This window comes from Pleurodeles waltl, chromosome 3_1, assembly GCF_031143425.1.
Source record: "Pleurodeles waltl isolate 20211129_DDA chromosome 3_1, aPleWal1.hap1.20221129, whole genome shotgun sequence".
NCBI lineage: Eukaryota > Metazoa > Chordata > Amphibia > Caudata > Salamandridae > Pleurodeles > Pleurodeles waltl.
Genome location: NC_090440.1, coordinates 1,711,045,960 through 1,711,066,049, shown reverse-complemented (window position 1 = coordinate 1,711,066,049; position 20,090 = coordinate 1,711,045,960). Strand labels below are relative to the sequence as shown.

Sequence of the window (20,090 nt, the reverse complement as noted above, 5' to 3'; positions counted from 1 at the left end):
ACTGGTCTAACTCTGCTCATTTTAATACATGTATGTCATGCAGGGAAAGGGTTATACAACTGAATATCGACTCCAAGAACATTGTCGTACAAGAATTTTGGGGTCAGAATATTGAGGACAACATCTCAAAAAGTAAGTGCAAGTTGGGAAGCATAAAGTTACTAACTCCACATATATGTACACTGAAGGCCAAGCTACATATATATGTCTAGTGGGGTATAAAAAATCTAGACATAATTACCTGTCAGTATTTTATTTTCGATATTCTGTTCTCAATAATGTGTTGTGTCTCTTCTTGTGATTGATTCTGAAGAGTGCATTGTATTGAATGAGTGCAAACCTGTGGTGTCATATTCTAGTCTGTAGGCAAGAAGGACTCATAGGGCCTCAGAGTGGCTCGTTAAATTCTGTGCAGTGCAAAAAAACCTTTTTACGCATAGGATGGAATTATGAGTTTGGTTTTATTTAACACATCTGAAAATTATCAGATGCATTAAATAACCCTCATAACACATATAGAGAGTCAGGGAGAGAAGAATTTTTGGACAAAAATCAGAAGCAACATTACCGTACTTGTCTCCCTATAAGTAGAACCAAAATCCCACACAAGAGTACGGGGTTCACTTTATATTGAGAAACTACTGACAGGGGAAGTATCCCTTGGAGTTCCTATAACTTTTTAGCTGGGTTAATAGTGTTGAATACTGTGGAGGGTCATGTGTTGATAGCTTTACGATTGGGGGGATATTTCCTTTATGGACTACGTGGTCTCACACACTATAAAGTGTCATGCTTTATCACATGACCATCTAGCCCCACCCAGGTAGGACAATGCCACCTGGGCTGACTCAACCTCACTGTTAAAGGAACAGGAGGGAGTGCGTAAATTTTCTGGAAAATGTGGGATCCAGCTAAGCTAGGGTATACATAAAAACACCTAGACCATAGGTACTCACAAACATTTTCATGGGGACCGCAGAGTTTGGTCTTCAATGTGACCGAGGGCCGCACTGATGGCAGCAGGGTGGCAGTCGGGGATTGGTAGTAAAGTGGGTGTAAGGGACGCAAAGCTATACTTCTAGTGTCTGAATAGCACAACGTGAAACCGTAAACTTGGGAATAATCACGGCTTCTCCACTTAACCAAACTGTGTCATCCTAAGCAAATGTTTTATTTCATTTTCCCTGCTTTTTGTTCATTATCAGATATGAGGGCCTCGCATGACTTTAGGATGTGTGCTGCACAAAACCTTTTTGTATTTGATTTAATAAACTATAATGTTTTTGTATAATTGAAACCTAGGCCACCGAAAGAGTGCTCATAGCTGACTTGCCTCGTAGCTCATCAAAGGCATTGTTTTCGGAGTGGGAGATGGGGGAGTGAATGTTTCTAAATTCTGGTTAGAAAATTAACACTTTGAAAAAATATATTTCTTCAATGCACTGATATAATCTGGTGTACTAAGGTGAAGTTTCTGCATGTTAATGAAATACACTTTTTGAATTTTGAGCAGACTTGATCGTGCTTTTACATTTTTGCTTCAAATATGTCTTTAAAAATGAAGGTGTTTCTGATGTTACATTATACAGAACCCCTCTCTTATCTCTTTTCTTTACCTTCAACTCGCCTTAAATAAATGCTTGCCTGTTTATTTACATTTTTGTTAATGTTAGTGTTGAGTCTAGTTAAGAGCAGCCCAGTGCTTCTGGGCCGCATGTAAAGATCGAAAGGGCCGCATGCGGCCCCCGGGCCGTACTGTGAGTATCACTGACCTAGACAGTCAGCTTGTGTGAGAGTACACTTTTAATAGTGGTGTCTGCTGGTGTGATTAAAAACACAAATTGGGACACCTCTGTGAGAACAATGACTCACTGGGTTGCCTATCTAAAAATGGCCAACATGTTTCTGCCCTCTATAATGAGCGAAGGAAAGTCTTGGGGCATTCGTCAGGGCCTTGGATCCCTAAACCTTATGCAATGTAAGGGAAAACTACTCCACTCAAAGGGAGTGAGTGTGAAAAGGTGAGAAAAAGAGGTAAGGGGCCTACCTTAAGTAAGGAAATACCTTGTGGAGGCCCTATACCTGAAGGCTACTAGCCCCAGGATTCCAGGAGGGGGAGTGTCCCCTTATTGTCACACAAACTCCAAAGGAGGCGCTCGCTGTGCGCCTAAACCGTCCCCTTGCTGGACCCATGTCATTGCCTAGTCTATGCCTAGTATAAGGTACTTAGGTATCCAGGGCATTGGTATACCAGGGGTCTCCCATGGGCTGCAGCATGTATTATGCCACCAATGGAAATCCCTGTAAACTGTATCTGCAGGCCTGCCATTGCAGCCTGCGTGAAATGGTGCATGCACCTTTAACTTCAGATATAAGGCTTGCATTATATCGCGATCACTGCACTTGGACACTGTAAGTCACCCCTAAGGTAGGCCCCTCATTCCGTGGGCAGGATTGCATGGTCCTGAGTGTGAGGGTCCCCTACATGAGCAGATGTGCCCCTACAAACCCCAGACTCCATTCCCTGGGCTTTGTAAGTACTGGGAAGCCGTTTTTAAAGTATGTAGTGGGCACTGGTCAAAAGGAGTAGTCCAACTACATAATGGCTTCGCCAAGTCATGTTTGGTATCAAACCTGTTGGAATCATGCAACTACACTGATTCCAGTGTTAGTTGCATGATATCATGTACTATGGGGGTTCCATAGAACCAGCTGCTGACCCTAGACACTGTTCTGCCCTCCTGTTGATGTTCCTAACTCGAGCAGGGGAAGGCAGAACAAAGGATTTCTTGTAGGGAAGAGGTGTGACCACCTCCTCCTTTGAAATGGGTGTCTCTTGCCATCTTGGAAATAAGATCTGCAGATGCCCCTGGGAGCATCTGACTAGTTAGGCTAGGTGGGTGACATCCCTGACCCCTTCTGATAGGTGGGTCAGTGTAGACAGTGTCCAACACACTTTTTGGGTTACTTAAGGACTCCCCTGAGGGTGGATCCCTAGGAACTCTCTGCAAGATTCTTCTGCAACCTGGCCTCCAGAACTACTGCTGGTCTGCATTAGGAACTGAAACAAGACTGTATCCAGTTTGGAGGGCTCCCACTGCAACATTGTTTCTCCAGCTCCTGCAGGAATTCTGCAACATCCATGGCAGTGCATCTTCCAGGGTCACAGGGACTCTATCTGCACCAGGAAGCAAGAAGGAATCTCCCTTGGATTGAAGGAGTTACTCCCTGCATTAGCAGGAACCCCTATGACAATGACTGGCTGGTGGATCTTGCTGTCCAACGGACATCAAGAAGGCTCTGCAACACAGGTGGTGGTTGTGTGATCCACTCCTGGTGTACCTTGTCTTCTATCCACCTTGGGAGGTGGTGGGCCTTTGCTGTGGCCACAGGGATGGAACCCCTGTGCACCGCATTTGTTGCTGTTACCAAGGCTTGCTGACTCTTCCTTCAGGAGATCTTCAAGCTCCAAGAAGCCCCAGCCTCAAGCATTTTGCAACTCCAAGAATAGCATCTACTGTGCAACTCCTGCAGCGTGGGACTTCTTCTTTTTTGTGCTGCTGACTCTCCTCTAAGGATTGAGTTGCTTAGACCTTGCTGGTCCCTATAATCCTGCAAACTTCCCTACAGCTTCTTCTTGCATTTGGCAATGCCTGTTGGTGGTTCTGCTGATCACTGACTTCTCTGCAATCCGGCAACCGATGTGGGATAGCTAGTAGGTGACTTCAAGAATCTTCCTGCATCACCTGGACTTTGCAGCTGGACTTCTTCCTTCACCGATCTTCAGGAGCTTCTCCCCAAGAAAGGTGGCATTGCCCACCTGCACCGCCTGGACATCTCCAAGTGGTCTGGACACTGTCGCCTTCTTTTACAGGATCTACTTGTCTGGAATCCACCTTTTGGTTGCACCAACCTGGTCTACAGATCATGACAGCAGCTGGACTAACGAGGCTCCCATTGACTCCAACGCAGGTTTTCCAACGTCATTCACTCCTATACACCTGGGCTCCCTGCTGTTGGTACTCCACTTTCCTTGGCATCCATGGGTGGGGGCACTATCGAGTCTTCCTTGTGCCAACTGGGTTCCTCAGGGTCCTCTGGGAAGGGTGCTGAATCCTGAAAATTCCAACTGCAATAGTCATGTGTTAGCCCATTGGACACCCAACTAGATAACACCTCTTCACACAGGCACCTGGGGGATTCGTATTACTTACCTTGGGTGACCTTGTACTCCCCCAGCCCATGGGATCCTAACACACTTATCTTGGTTAGACACTTCCATTCTTATACCACTTTCTTAGTATATGGCTTGCCCCCCCCCCCCCCCCCCCCCAATAAGGTACCATGTAGTTCTATGATTTTCCTGTTTGTTTCTAAGTATATTTTCTGTGTGTACATATCTCCAAGGGTCAATGTAAGGTAGCACTAGTGTTATAATAAATAATTATTTTTGGAATGCTTTGTGTGGTTCTTTCATGTGTGAACATCACTGACTGATTATTGTGGTATTTTAAGTGCTTTACACTTCCCCCTTCGTGAGCCCGAACTGCTCTCCACAGCTACCCCTGGAGAGCTTTGGTTATCTAGGCTCCAAAACACTATCACTAATGGTTGCCTGGACTCAATATAGGGTACCACACCACAGGTGTACACCATAAACTGAGTGTGCTCCTGACAAGCATACATTTTGGCTGTGCCATGAAATCACCACAGCTCCTAAAAAGCTCATCTTCTGAGATAGAAGTGGGCTATTTGTAATGAGTGCACCTAATAGCTCGGTTCCCAACTGGGAAGATGAAAGCCACAACATGCTATTTCCTTCTCTCCTTCAACTCTCTTGCAGAGTCATACTCATAGCCTAGAGTTGCCACAGAAAAAAAACACAACAGCTGATAAGGACTGCCATGGGCCCAACTTCTCACCTACAAGACCTTCAAACCCTTTGTGCCCTTACAAGTTTAAAAAAAAACTTTTTTTATTTTTTTTTCAGTGATTTAATAATCCTTGATACATGTGTATGTCCTCCTTTATATGCCATATTTTCAATCCTGTTTAATACAATCAGGCCATACTTAGTAACTTAGTCATTGTGATACTCTGCCAGTCTGTATACAGTCCATCTACTTATGCATGACATTTCACAGCTTGCTTAATCTTGTTTCCGGCTTCCATCAGAGCATTGGATATCCCAATATAAACTATAAACTATAAACTAAGTCACCCACAAAGTGACAATAACAAAACTACTTAAACAACCAGGAGGATAACCTTTGGCAAATTGGGATCAGAATATCTAGCTTGCTCTTCCAGTATGTTCCTCCTAGGTGTCCTCCCATCCCCTATTCAAGTGTATGGCGTCTCCTGTTCCGACAGGGTCCCCTTACATCCCAAAAGGCAAGTACACATCTTATCCATGATTGTTAGCGGCAGGCAGCCACCCCCAGGATCCACCCGGTACATGAGGATGATGAAGCCACTCTGGTGTATACGCAATATGTGTCTGCGCCCACCCACCCACCCCCGCCCCATCAACCATCCCCCTGCCCCCTCCAATGGTGCTGCGTCTTCCCTGAGCTCCCGCGCCCCCCCCCACCTCTCGTCACCGGGTCTCCCAGGCCTTCAATATTTCTGTCCACAGTAGAGCTATAGGTCGCATCCGAATCCCCCGTGCTTCCTCTCTTTGCAGCGCCTGAAATTTGGCCTGAGCCCACACTGACACATCCCTTCTCCAATCCTCCAATTGCAGACCCGTCTGAGACTTTCAGGCCATTGCTATTTGGCGCCTGAACAAAACCAGGGCAAGGTCCAAAAACCTACTACTGGCCTTGTATGCAATCACAATAAACAAAAGAGGGGATCCAGGTCCAGCCGTGCACCCAGAGTCCCTCCCAAGTCTTCTAGCACTCCCATCCAGCCTCTCTATGCTGGGGCCTTCCCATACCATATGATGGAATTCTGGGTCTCCTGTTTTACACCGAGGGCAGCCCCTGGGTCCGCCCCCATATATTACTCTGAGTCTTTGCGGGTGAGGTACGTTCTGTGGACATATTGGTATTGGATATATCGGAAACACGTGTTCCTAGAGACTTTCCTGGGGTATGCAACTCTCTGCCATTCTACATCCGTCAATTCTCTGCCTCCTGTCTCCTCCCATTTCATCTGGAGTGTCTGTAAGGACGTCAGTGTAGCATCGGTTAGGGCCCTTTAAATTTTGGTGACCAAGTGGTTGTCCTTCCCTACCGTCAATAGTAGATGTAATATAGCATGTGTCTCTGGCTCTGCGTTCACTATGGGCCATAATCACTGCACAGCTAGGACCAGTGTCTGGTACATCAGGAACTGTCCCCCCGGGACCTGGTCCTCCTCCACTAATCCCATAAAGGGGCGCAAAACCCTCTCACAGAAAGGTCTCCTAATGTCGATACTCCCACCTGGGTTCAAGCCCTAACCCGGCTTTTCATCAAGGTACAGCCTGATACTCCCAATGGGAAGCTAGTCAGTTTTATCCCAGGGGAGTAGGACACAGCCACTCCAGTGTGTTTCAAGCAACTCTTTTAACAGGAGAGGGCCACCGTCAGCAGGCTAGTCCGCCCAGGCAGAAGGTTCCTGGCACCCAACAAGCCCACCAGTAGTAGATCCGGCTTTATTTCACCTCCAGCCACATTCAAGAAAAACCGTTGCATCTCCGACAACCATCTAGCCACCTACTGAAGTTGGCAAGACAGATAATATAGTTCAAAGTCTGGAGCCGCCAGCCCTCCCTCCAATGAAGGTCGGCATAGAGTAGAGAGCAACGTCTGCTGACAGCCCCCATCCCACAGGAGCCCCCTAAGGAGCACATACAGTTCCCTAAACCAGTTCTCCTCGGTATAGTCACTGGTAAGTTGGTAAAGTAGTATTGTAGGCGGGGTAACATGACCATTTTAGACAATGCCACGCGGGCCATCATTGGGAGTCTCAAGGAGTGCCAGAACGTCACAAAGGATTGGAGAGATCAGAGGACCGCACCAAGGCTTTCCTCACATAGATCACCCACATTGTGGAAGATCTGAATCCCCAAATATCTGAAGGAGCAGGGGGACCAGGGGAGATCAACAGGGCAGGAGGACAGGCGTCCGGCACCCTCAGACAGTGGGAAAGCATATGTCTTCCTCCGGTTTTCCCTAAGACCTGACTGGATTCCAAATTCCTCAGGCAGTGTGAGTGCCGAGGGGATCCCAGACGTGCCATCCCGCAAATAAATCAACAGATTATCTGCTTAAAGCGAGATGATGTGTTCCTTGCATCCCCCAGCACTCCCCTACCTCGCCCCTCTACTCGAAACTGTGCTGTGAGGGGCTCAATAGCAATTGCAAACAATAAAGGCGAAAGGGAGCAGCCCTGCCTGGTGCCGCGGCATATTGGGTAAGGTTCCAACACTACTGCCCCCGCCCGCACTCTCACCGTTGGGTAATGGTACAGAAGCTCAACCCATCTTATCCAGCTCTTCCCAGCCCCATTCTGGCCATCACTGCACGGAGATAATCCCACCTCACTGAGCCAAATGCCTTTTCAAGATCTACTGATAAGAGCACAGCTTCGGGACGCCGTTCCTCATGTGGCAGGTGTAAAAGCGTGAACAACCATCTTAGGTTCAGGGAGGTATTTCGATCGGGTTGTGCTCTTACAAGTTAAAGTTAAAAATGTAGGCAGCACTGAGTTCCGAGCCTGTAGATTTGAGGAAATTAAACGTACAGTTGACAACATGGCTTAACAAGGGGTCCATATTGATTATAAACCCAGGTCTGTGAAGCAGAACCATGCACTTTGGGAAAGTTATCATGCTAAGTGTAGAGTCAAACCAGCAATCCTCAGAAAGCTCCTAAGTTTCCCAAATCCATGCACGAGTAGCTCATGCTGTACACATTTTTACTTTGCATTCTAGGACTTGTAGTCCTGATTTTATAATGGGATCAACAGGACTAAAATCACTGAATGTAGAGAAAAAAAAAACGAGGAACTACTCATGCACGGCCCTGGGACTCTTGAGGGCTCTGTGCTCTCATTTAGCTTCTCAAATGCTGGGGTTCTGTAAGTCTTAAGATATTCAATTTGTAAAATGCTGCCTATGCCACACCAGAAAACAAAGCATTTATCTTTCAGTCGACGTATTGCATCGTCTACATATCAGTCAAACATGCATGAAATGAAGTAAATACAATTCCTGCGACATGCACCCTCACATTAGAGCTCATTACATGAAATGAGTATGAGTACCCATTAAACGCGATGCCAAATAGCTCAAAAGCCACTTTTGAGTACTGAGTTGAATTGCTGCCATTGTGTGCTTGTGAGCTGAAGCAACTATGTTGCTGGCAGCGGATGTGAGTTCAAGTTTCAGCTATCTCCTTTGACGCTCTGTGTGGCCTAGGATAGACTGACTCTTAGGCCAATATTTATACTCTTTTAGCGCTGCATTTGTGTAATTCTCTGAGTCAAAAACGGCGCAACTGTACAAAATAGAATTATGGCCCATATTTTTACAACACAATTGTTTTTTGTAAGTTTGCGCCACATTTGCGTAAAAAAGCGGCGCAAATGAGTTGCTAAAAAAAGTATAAATATGGACCTTTATTTTGTACGTTTGCGCCGCTTTTGCATCAAAAAATGATGCAAAGGCGGCACTAAAAAAGTATAAATATGGGCCTTAGTCTGAAGAATGTAGAGGTTTTATAACGCGGTATCCGTTGCCTTGTAAACAGGGTTATGCACGCAAATGATTAGCCTGTCAGGAATTTCATGAGAAGTTATTTAGTAAAAACAGCAACTGCCCAAACTGAAATTGCCTATCACTGCTATAAAAATGCACTAAAACGCCATGACAGTACCATAAACAAGCATATGCTTTTTGTGTTACCCCTCTGGGAAAAACAGAGGTGCGATGTTATTCGTCAAAATGTTAGGTTTACCAGACTGTAGCGCTGTGCCTCATCGTCATCCTCCGCTATATCATTAGGAAACATGTCAGCATCCACCTGTCGCAGGTACTCTCCTAGTTGGAAAAAATGATGGAAGAACTTGTTAAAGGAAAATGCAGGAGGGACGTGAAAAAGCCTAACATATGGACATTTTCAGTGACTCACAGTGCTGATGGAACAACAACTCAACCCATGTCAACCTGTTTAATAACATAGTGACCACTGCTTAAACAAGCATTTGCAATGCAATGGGTCTCACATTTGTTCGAGTTAGAGCTATTAACTTTGTAAACTCATAACCGGCCTTTTCTTGCCACATAAATCGAAAATGAAAAGTAATACAGTTTCACATAAGCGAGCCGATTCCAAGTGCCACGGCACCAGCGTGAAGCAGCACACAAAAGGAAAAAGAAGTTCACTCTCTGTCAAAAGTATTGGCAAAAGTGCAATTAGCCATGTAACAGGGGGGATGTCCAAGGCAATAACTAAACTGCCCCAAGGAGGGACAAACGTAAAGCATTTAACAACAAAAATAAAAGATTTTTGAAGGGAAGGCCCATGAACGAGTGATAGTGATCGGGGTGTGGTGGGCGTGGGTAAAAGCCCAGATACATACAAACACGTTGGAAAAGCAGAGCTTGTGCGCTTCTGTGCTCAATGTAACAAAAAGTGGGGAGTACTGCAATCAGAACCCAGCTCCCAACACCTACAGCCATTATAAAATCGGGAAAGAGGCTGCAAAACTGGTGTAGGCGATATTAAGTGTTTTTTTAATGCCTTCCATGTCAGTATAGTCATTCCATGCTTAATATTAGAAAAATGGAGCTAATAATTAATGTGCTCCTATTGCACAGCATGAAAAATCTGTTTTAATTTGACGTTTACTTACTACAACGAAATTCCCCAGTAATTTTCTCCCACCGGATTTACCGGTACCAATTGTTACTATCTTGACCAAATTGAGTCCAAAAACCGCTTAGTAGTGCACGCCGTATTCATGTTTTTTAAACATTCAGTGATAGGTGCAATAATATTTAATAACAGTAAACTACCTCACTACCCATTTTGCCATTTTCCACATCTTCTTAAAGGAGTGTTAGGAGAGAACATAAAACGTAAGCGAGTACCATTTGTGCTCAGGTCTAAATTGGCGCTAGTGCTACAGTAGGTCCAAATTCCATTGATGCTGAAATATTGAAGTCGAAATAAGGCACACACCATCAAATTTTCCAAAACTGATAGGTTAAGATATGACGAACTGGAATTCCAGACAGGTCGGAGTAGGAAAGTTGCGAATAATGCAACTGTAAGCACATTGTTTATGCTAAGATTTGTATGCCTTATTTGTGCTTTATACTACACTGCACTAAACACATTTGGTCAATATTACACATTTATTTTGTGAAGGTAGACCTGAAAAATGCACTGGCCCCTCAATGGTGGGGTGCACATATAGCTATGTCACTGGTGATAAGTAGAATGAGAGACCTTCGTGAGGTCAGACCAGAAATCTTGATGTTTTGTGGTACTCTGCCAGTTTAGGGATTTGTGTGGGGTGTTGAATGATGCTTTCTTTTCGTGGCTTGTACAAACAGCCTTCAAAGGTACAAGAGGAGTCAAGTGGTTGTGACAACAAATAACACGTCAGAATTTTTAACGAGTTACAGCTATTAGCAGTTGTAAACTCCCAACCGGATTTTTCTTGCCACATTGAATGGAAAAAAAACAGCACGATCTTGCTGCTGCAGTTCACTCGTAATGAAACCTATCGGCAAAAGTGCAATTATCTACGTAACCGGCAAAAGTGCAATCATCTACGTGACAGGGTCGATGTTATGCAAGGCATTCGACTTCTGCCAAGCGAGATCGCGCTGCGAACAAAAGATAAAAAGAAGTCCACAAACCTGACGGGAAACAGCGAGCCTCACATGTTTTCAGTACTTGGTCGCTGCGCTTGAGGAGGGCTAACCCCCGGAAAAGGCATGACGTATGCATGCCTTCCACTAATGAAAGCAAGCAGATTTTAACATGCAAGCCCACGAACCAATAAAAGACATTGACGTGAAGTGGACAGGCTCCGAGCTCTTTTCTAACTCCTAAAGCGTCTCGCAAGCGAAATGCATGCACAAGCCCATACGACGCAGTCTCGACCCTAAAAAACAGTGGAGGACATTTCTGAAGAAAAAGCATCAAATCTGCCTAAGAGAGGGGATGTGCTGATTGAGGAGAAAGAAAGAAGCCTAAAGGATGCTGATTCAAAAAGATTGGTCGTTCTGTGACCTAACACTTGACTCATTTGACTTTATTTCTGTGATCTCAGTCCAGTTGAAACAGTATTCCATATAGTATTTGAACCCAGCACCACGTTTCTGCCATTCGGGCATAGCCTTTGTCTGTCTTCATCACCAAGCTTTTGTAAGACTACTACAACCAAGGCTGAGATGGCAGATGTGTGGAAGGACGAGCTTGTGATTCCATAACAAATTGAAATAATGATGTATGTAGTTTTCTAAGACAACACTCCTTGTCAGTGCCAGTCAGGTGCAATCCCTTCATGGTCCTACCACTGTCTTTAGGGTTGTGTGCTACTCCCTTGTTTAAGATGAAGCCCGAAAGCTACAAAGTCTTTAAGTAACATTGTTCTTAGTCCTGATACTGTGACATGGTTTCAATGGTATTCTTTGGATATTTGGATACTGCCTTCATAAGCCCTGTCTAACATGGGTACATGTGTGATCTATCTTAGAATTACCTTGGGGAACCATGACCCAGCACATGACCTGCCTAGATTTGTGATTCTAACTGGAGCAAAGACGAATAACTAAGACTTCTGTGAGAACACCTCTCATAGCCACACACCATCTCAGGTGGAGAAGGGATTCTTACTGGTGGTAATCTTGAAAACCTGACTTGATTGCAGCTCTCAGGAACTATGGAGAGACACATCTGGTCTAGTTATTCTTAACATTTATGCACTTTGAAGGATAAAATATGAAGGCATAAGTTACTTCTCCTGTCTGAGGACAGTTTGGTGGTAATGTCTAATGATTCTGAGTCACCATGGGGGACTCATTCTAGGAAGACTGCACATAAGCATAGTCTAATTCCTTGGTCACTAGTACACCCTTTCAACAAAGCCCTCAAACATTTCTGTCAAAAAGTAAGGCCTCTAACCTGCAGATGGAGCTCGTAGTGAGTTGGTGTGACACTGTGTAGTAGAACCTCTTTTATGGGGGGAGCAAAAACTGCTTCTAGATTAACTCCTGCCTGCAGAGCGTCCTCCTGTGCCAGTTCTTTGTTTGCCCTGCCCCTTGCCGCGGGGCCTGATTTTGCACACACGGCAGAAGGCACTCTCCTGGTCTAATGCTACCTCTCTGTGGGAACAGCTGGTTAGTTTGTGTGAGGAGAGAGGGATACATTCACTGAATCTCCTTTCCTGTCCTCAACAAAAATTATTAAAGACATTAATCCACCTTGCACATTGTGACACCAGAACAGAAACACTCCTGTTCGAATCCACTCATAACAAGGCAACAACAAAATGACTTACTGTTGATATTTGGCAAACTGGAAAATCTGTCATGGAGACCTAAAAAACAAGAGATATTTGACAATAATGATCCTACCATGACATAAACAGCCTTAAAGATGAAATACTTGAATGAGGTTTTATCATTCACTACTCAAATTTCCAAATTAATTGATTGATTGCCCCAAAGAAGCACACAGTCTCCAAGACCCAGTACACTGCAGAGGAATAATACTGTGACATGGAATCCAGTATCTTATCTCCTGTGCAACCAGTTTGACCTTTCTGTTATGTTAATAATATGTTATTGTTGCATAGGACCAACAAAAACACTCGTAAGATTTTAAATCACATATTAAATAATGGAGTGGTTTTGTGGCTTTTTACACTTTACTTGAGGGATCTAAGAAGAACAAGAATCAAGTTTTAAATCTTCCCTTTTCTAGTATAATCATTATTGCCTCATAGGCATAATTATTTGAAGATCTAGAGTAGGGGAAGCAGGTTTGAATACTAGATCTGCAGTCCCCACGGATGAACTGAGAGCTCAGGTTTTCTCTGGTGTCCTGCACTAATGTATCACCTTGCAGAATAGAAAACGTGGGGACCCCCAGATTACCCCACTGAGTGTGTCACTTTCGTTATTTTGCCCTTAATGCTTGTCTTCTAAAGCAAACAAAGCCAATATCTAGAGTCTTTGTGGAGTTAAAGGCCTTCTACATTTTGCTGATTAAGCTGCCATTCATTTTTGACTTGGACTTCTCTACTTAACGAAAAGAGAGAGAAAGACTTGTCATTTAGACCCTGATGCTGATGCAAAACCAATGTTTCTTACTTACCTTTAATCTTCAATACTTTAACACTAGATTTTCTTGTCCCAGTACCTCCTACCTGCCAGCCATTTTATATGTATGGGCACAATACCTGTAATTCTGCAATCTGATCCCATGAGACCAAACAACTAATTTGGCTGCTCAACTCCATGCAGGGCATATGGTGCAGTGCCGTGGAACTAAATCGGAATCAGGCCACATCTCAACGGCTCACAGCCAGCTATCACCAATAACTGGCATCAATCCATTTTACTAATACAAGCAAGAGATCTCGGATGGGGCAATGCCATCACCTACCTAGCCTATATCTCCTTATTCTGTCCGCAATTTGACTTGCACACCCAATCCATTTCTGCCTTGGGCAAGTTTGCCCTTCAGGTTGTCGCAATGCGCTAATCTTCCTCTGACCCTGACTCAAATGTGATTAGCTTACACTATCTCTGGAAATTGGCTCACAGAGTGGGGTTTCCCAAACCACTGGATGATTCTTTATGTCTGGGTTCTCCCCAGCGATACTTAATATGGAGAAACCGCATCACACATAGGCAGCTAAACCTTAAGTGACTTTGTATGTAGTTACAAGTCATACACTCAGAATAGCACTGAAACAAAGCAGAATTCTGGTTGTGCATAAATGCGCTCAGGTTTGGCTCCGCTCCAATCTAGTGTGCATAGGGATATCTGGAGTGGTTACCTCTGTGCTACATGGTAATCAAGCGGTACTCGCTACCAGTCACACTTGCTTCTGCCTAAAAACACTTTTCACCATCCAATAAAAGTACAATGAGTGCTCAGCAAGTTATAAGTGCTTGTTTTAGTCTCCAAAGTCAGAACACACCCTGTCAGCTCTGTATGTTGTCAGATGGAATTTGGTTTGTAAATTAATTTCTCTAGGTGTCCTTTGCCCTTGATACGTGCACTTGCTTTTAAGAGCGCTGATAAGCTCCAATATGGTAGAATCAATCAATCAATCAATCAATCAGAGATTTGTAGAGCATGGCTAATCACCCATAGGGTCTCAAGGTGCTGTTTGTGGGTGTGCTGCTCAGTCACAGAGCCAGGTCTTGAGGTCCTTCCTGAACTGCTTCTGCGATGCAGTCTTCCTGAGCTTGAGGTAGCGTGTTCCATGTCCGGGCTGCTAGGTAGGAGAAGGATCTTCCGCCTGCTGTGCTTTTCTGGATTTTTGGGACAGCTGCAAGGGTGAGCTGGGAAGAAAGGAGATGTCTGTTGGGTACGTAGAAGGCAAGGCGGTGGTTGAGGTGTGCCTGTCCTATGCTGTATAGTGCCTTGTAGGTGTGGATCAGGAGTTTGCATGTGATGTGCTTGTTGACTGGTAGCCAGTGTAGATCTCTGAGGTGGGAGGAGATGTGGCTCTGTTGGGGATGTTCAGGATGAGTCGGCTGCTGCATTCTGGATTCTCTGTAGTCTTGATTGAAGTTTCTTGGTGATGCCGGCACAGAGTGCGTTGCCGTAGTCCAGTTTACTAGTGGCAAGTGCGTGGGTGACTCTTCCTCGTGTCAGAGGGAATCCACTTGAAAATCTTTTGCAGGAGTCGGAGGGTGTGGAAGCATGATAAAGAGGCAGCATTGACTTGGCGGGTCATGGATAGAGAGGAAACCAGGATGATGCCTATGTTGCGTGCATGGTCTGTGGGGACGGGGATGTTTCCCAGTGTGGTGGGCCACTCGGAGTCGTTCCAGACAGAAGGGGTGGAGACGATTTCAAGGATCTCTGTCTTGTCTGAGTTGAGTTTGAGGCAGCTGGCTTCCATCCAGGCGGCAACTGCTCTCATCCCTATTGTGGACATTTCACTTGGCCTTTACAGAGACCTCAGACAGGAAGACAATCAGTCGAGTATCATCAGCATAGCAGACTATGTTTAGCCCGTGTTGTTTGATGATCTTGGCAAGCAGTAGATGTTGAAAAGTGTTGGGCTGAGTGAAGATCTGCATGAGTCTTTGAGTTCTAACGTGAATGGTGATAGTCTGACACTCTGTGTTCTTCTGGGGAGGAAGGACCTGATCCACTCCAGTGCTTTATCTCGGATGTTGGGATTGTGTAGTCTGGCACAAAGGGTGGAGTGGGAGATGATGTCAAACGCAGAGGAGAGGTCAAGGAGGATGAGTGCAGCCGTGCCTCTGTGGTCTAGTATGATGCAAATGTCATCAGTGACTGCTCAGAGTGCGGTTTCAGAGCTGTGGTTGCTTCTGAATCCGGATTGGGATGGGTCTAGGAGTTGGTGTGTCTTGAGGAATTCGGTGAGTTGCTGGTTGATGGCCTGCTCCGTTACCTTGGCTGGGAAAGGGAGCAGAGAGACAGTTCTGTAGTTTTTCAGCCCCCTTGGGTCAGCTGTGGGTTTCTTGAGCAGTGGGTTGATCTCAGCGTGCTTCCAGTTTGATGGGAAGGTGGCGGTTTCAAAGGATCAGTTGATAGTTCGGCAGAGCTCCGGTGCTATGTTGGCATTGGCCAGGTTTAAGATATGATGAGGGCACAGATCCGAGGGTGCTCCCTAGTGGATGGAGTTCATGAGTCTTTGGGTGTCCTCTTTGGTGATGGGGTCCAGGAGTTCAGGATCTGGGGCCAGATGTATCAAAGCTTTTTGCATTTGCAAACGGTGCGAATGCCCGTTTGCGAATGCAAAAAGCCCTTTCAGAATGGATCAAAGGCATTCTGAATGCAATTTTAAGGAATCGCTAAAATAGCGATTCCTTAAAATTGCGACCCTGTTTAGAGAGTCGCAAATTGCGAATCTCTAAATAAGAAATCGCAAATAAGGAATCCTTATTTGCAATTTCTAAAGCACATGTATGAAGCAATTCCTTAATGCGAATTGGGCATTAAGGAATCACTATTACCACCTAGTTGAACTTGGTGGTAACCATGTGCAAATTTTAAAAATGCATTTAAAATGCATTTTTGAAATTTACATGTAAAGCACACATGCCCTTTTGGCATGTGTGCACCTTACATGTTGTTAAAAAGTGTTTTGGGGTGCAGCAGAGGGGGCCTTAGGCCCCCAGCACCCTGGACTTTGCATTTCCCAAAATTGCGAATTCCAGTTAGGAATTCGCAATTTGGGACATGCAAAATATTCGCAAATATGGGCCGACAGGCCCAAAGATGCGAATGGGGGCCGGTATCGCAATTTGCGATTCGGTAATAGCATTTGCGATTTTTAAGAAATCACTATTACCGAATCGCAAATATGATACATTGCATTTTGCGAATCAGAAATAGCGATTTCTTAAAAATTGCTATTTCCGATTCGCAAAAGGCTCTTTTCATACATCTGGCCCCTGGTGAGGTGCTGGGTCTGTGGTGGTGAGCGATGCGGGTGGGTTTTGGTTCTTGAGGCCTTTGTAAATGTCATGGATTTTTTGGTGAAAGAAGGTGGCGAGGTCATTGCAGAGGTTTTGGGAGGGAGGGATGGATGAGGTGTCTGTCCCGGAGTTCGTGAACTATTTGATGATGGCAAAGAGCTCTTTGCTGCTGAAAGCGCTGGTGCCGAGGTGTGCTTGGATGTTGGCTTTTTTAGCAGCTCTGATGCTCTGGTGGTCCTTGGTGTCTGCATTCTTGTAGACTGCGCAGTCTTTGGTTGATTTAATGTTCCTCCATTTCTGTTCCAGTTGTCTGCATGAGTGCTTGGATTCCTGTAGGTCTGCCGTAAACCATTTAGGTGTTTTGCTCTGTCGATTTCCTGCTGGTTTCATTAGGGGGGCTACTTTGTCGGCGCATTTCCATAACCAGTGGTGTAAACTGCATGCAGCCTCATTTGAGTCTGCTGCGTCCGGTGGGAGGGACTGGTTGAGAGCATTGGTGAGTTGGGCTTCTGTGACTTTGCCCCAGCGTCTGCCAAATGGCGTGCAGTGTTCTTTGTGAAGGTAAATGAAAAGGGTGAAGTGTCATGAAAATAAAGGTGAAAGGCAACTTCATAAGCACCAAACAAGAACTGCCAGTTATTGACTCTCCTGAATGAGGTAAATCAGACAATTCAACCATGCTAGAGGTTATCTTAAACAAACTGAATAGTGTCCATGATTTTGCCCAAAGCACCAAAACCAACATAGACTTCTAATAAGTGGAAATCATTGGAACCAGGAAGAGTTACAAATACGTAGTCATCAGAATTACAACTGCGGAAGGTAGGATCATTATAGTGGAGGACTATAACAGCCTACATGCAAAACAGCTAATAAAATCTGAATCCTTCATTACTTCCCTTAATCATGATATTATAGATCTAGTAGATCGCATTAGAAGGAGCAACCTTATAATGTTTGGTCTCCCAGAAGGTGGTGAGGAGGAAGCTCATTCAACAATCACATTTCTAGAAACATGAATTCCAGCTACGATAAAAAGTAAATTTAAAAAAGACTTTGAACTAGAGAGCACCCACCAGATTCCCACCTTCAAACCCAAAAATTCAACCTTTCCAAGACCACTGATCTTGACACCTTTACAATAACATTCTGAACTCATCTTAGCACATATGAGGAAGATTAAGCCAATCATATGGCAAAAGGCAAGAATTTAAATTTTTCAGGACTTTGCCAGGGACATAGGCAACTGAAGAAAAGAGTTTTCAGTTCTTAACAAGAAACTTATAGAAACATTTATCCAGAACACCTTCATTGGTACTTCTAAATTCAAGACTGTCTTCCAAAAAGAGTCTGTAATCTTTACAGAACATTCGTATTAAGAAACTTTACTGGAGAATAAATTTAAAACATGCATGGATGATAACAACAGTATCACTTAAGTCCACATTTTATTAATTACTCATCCTCACACTGGGAGAGACTTTGGCCTTTATTCACCCACATTTGAAGATTATGCTCATCATAGCAAGTGAATAGCCCAGCTTTTTGATTTCTCTGGTTTCTCTATCATGTTGCATATTTTGTTCCCTGGTAGTGCTTCCATTGCAAAGTATGGCATCTCTTTTTGCGGTAAGGTTTGGTAAATCAATGTTAGTTTAATGGCTCAGGTCCAACTGTTAGCCACAAAGGGCCAGATGTAGCAAAGGGTTTTTCCCATTCTGTGTCAATGGCAAAATGTGTTCGTACATATGGCCCTAAGTAACAAAGGCCACAATCAGCACATTTTATATTCAGTTTTATCATATATTTTTCTCAATTAAGCAATTACAAAAAATTTATTGTTTGCGCTTTCAGTACTCAAATATTGTTTTATCATTGTTGTTACACTGATATTATTGTAACTTCATTTACTTTGCCGGTCAGCTAGGTTAGACATAATGGGAGCTGTTTTCTTTATACCTGTTTTTCTCCCAGTTGTTTTTTTTTTTTAACCTCTACTTCATCTCTATATGTTTCTTGTCAACTATGTGGTGTCCTCCCATACACTTCCAGATTCTCACTTTCAATACTGCTCTCATACACAAAATATATCAAAATGACCACTCTGAAAGTGATTGTCTAAAAAAGTGGTGTGACACAATAATCTCTAGAAACTCAGAGTTGAATATAAACATATCAGAGCAATATAACAAAGGCAGATGGCTGATTATTCAAATAAAATGTGGTGAAACTATATGATAAGCTATAATTATCTATGCTCCTAAAAGTGATGCCCCACAATTTTAATCGTTATTAAACTCCAAATTAGCCTTACTCCCTTCTACAGCCATTATCTTTGGGTGTGATTTTAATTTCCACATAGACACAATCTTGGACAGACAATCGCCCTTTAAGTAAAGACCATCCAGGGCTCATAAATGCATGCACAACGTATGCACTTCACATGGCCTAGCTGATGTATGGAGATTTCATAACCCTTAATGTAGTGACTTCACCTTCTTCCCATCCCCCATGATACCTTCAAGGTTCACATGCTCGCAGGGCAGAAGAGACTGCTGGCTCCCATGGCCGCACGCAGAGGTGTGGTCTTTGTGGGAGCTGGCGGGACAACCAGGGGTGGGCTCCCTGAGCTGCACCCACCATGAGGAGCACATAGTGGGTGCCGGAGTGGGATGTGGCACCCCTGAAAAATAATTTTTAAAAAACAAGAGAAAAAGCTATGCGACTCTCCCCATCACAGCAAGAGAGCCTCTACTAGAATATTCACAGATCCTGGAGGAGCGCCCCACTATCGCTGTGCGCTCTTCAGTATTTGTGTTTCTCCCCCTGTGGTGGCCCCCAAAATGGGAGAGTGGCACTACCAATATAAAAAAGAAAGCAGAGGAGGCTGCAGGAGTGCAGCAGCTCCCCCTAGGACTTTTTTAATTAAAGTAATAAGCCAATGTTTCTGGGGGTCATAGAATCCAGGACCCCTTTGGGATTTTATTTATGTTTACAAGCACTCCTAAGGCTGGAGCTTTTGCTTTACTCTTGGAAGTGTTGCGCCCTCTAGAGGTTGATTTTATGCTTGTAATTATTATAGCCTAAAGATGGTTTCAAGAAGCCTATTTTGTAATAAAGCGCCATCTAGTGGTTAAGTCTAAGGTTGTACGTTAATGTAGTCAAAATGTGATGCCCTCAAGGGGCTGTGTTTATGATTGCACTTTCACGTTTAAAAGTATACAAAAAGCACACAGACACCTTTTGTTCATTTTAAAATGATTTATTATTACAATAATGTTGACAATGATTATTGATCCTAGTGCACATGCTTTAGTAACATTAATAAGTGTGTTTGCACATGACTTCTATTATTGATGACGGTGTGTAAGTACAAAATGATGTTATTACCATGTGGGTCTTCAACCTTTGACCAAGCCTATAAACTTACTTTAACTGTTTGTAGGATCCC

At 44.2% G+C, this 20,090-nt stretch overlaps 1 protein-coding gene across 7 annotated transcripts in view; it reads right to left on the bottom strand.

Annotated features, from left to right (window-relative positions):
- The window catches only part of MLPH (melanophilin), a 368,118-nt gene that overhangs the window by 118,414 nt on the left and 229,614 nt on the right, over positions 1-20,090 (bottom strand). For 5 of the 7 annotated variants that reach the window (XM_069225566.1, XM_069225571.1, XM_069225568.1 and 2 more), the window contains 2 exons: positions 12,508-12,546; positions 8,949-9,031 (listed from right to left, as the gene is read on the bottom strand). In XM_069225566.1, the coding sequence (XP_069081667.1) occupies positions 8,949-9,031; positions 12,508-12,546 (122 nt within the window). The remainder of the gene's footprint in view (positions 1-8,948; positions 9,032-12,507; positions 12,547-20,090) is intronic. The other 2 variants (XM_069225567.1, XM_069225570.1) reach the window with 1 other exon arrangement.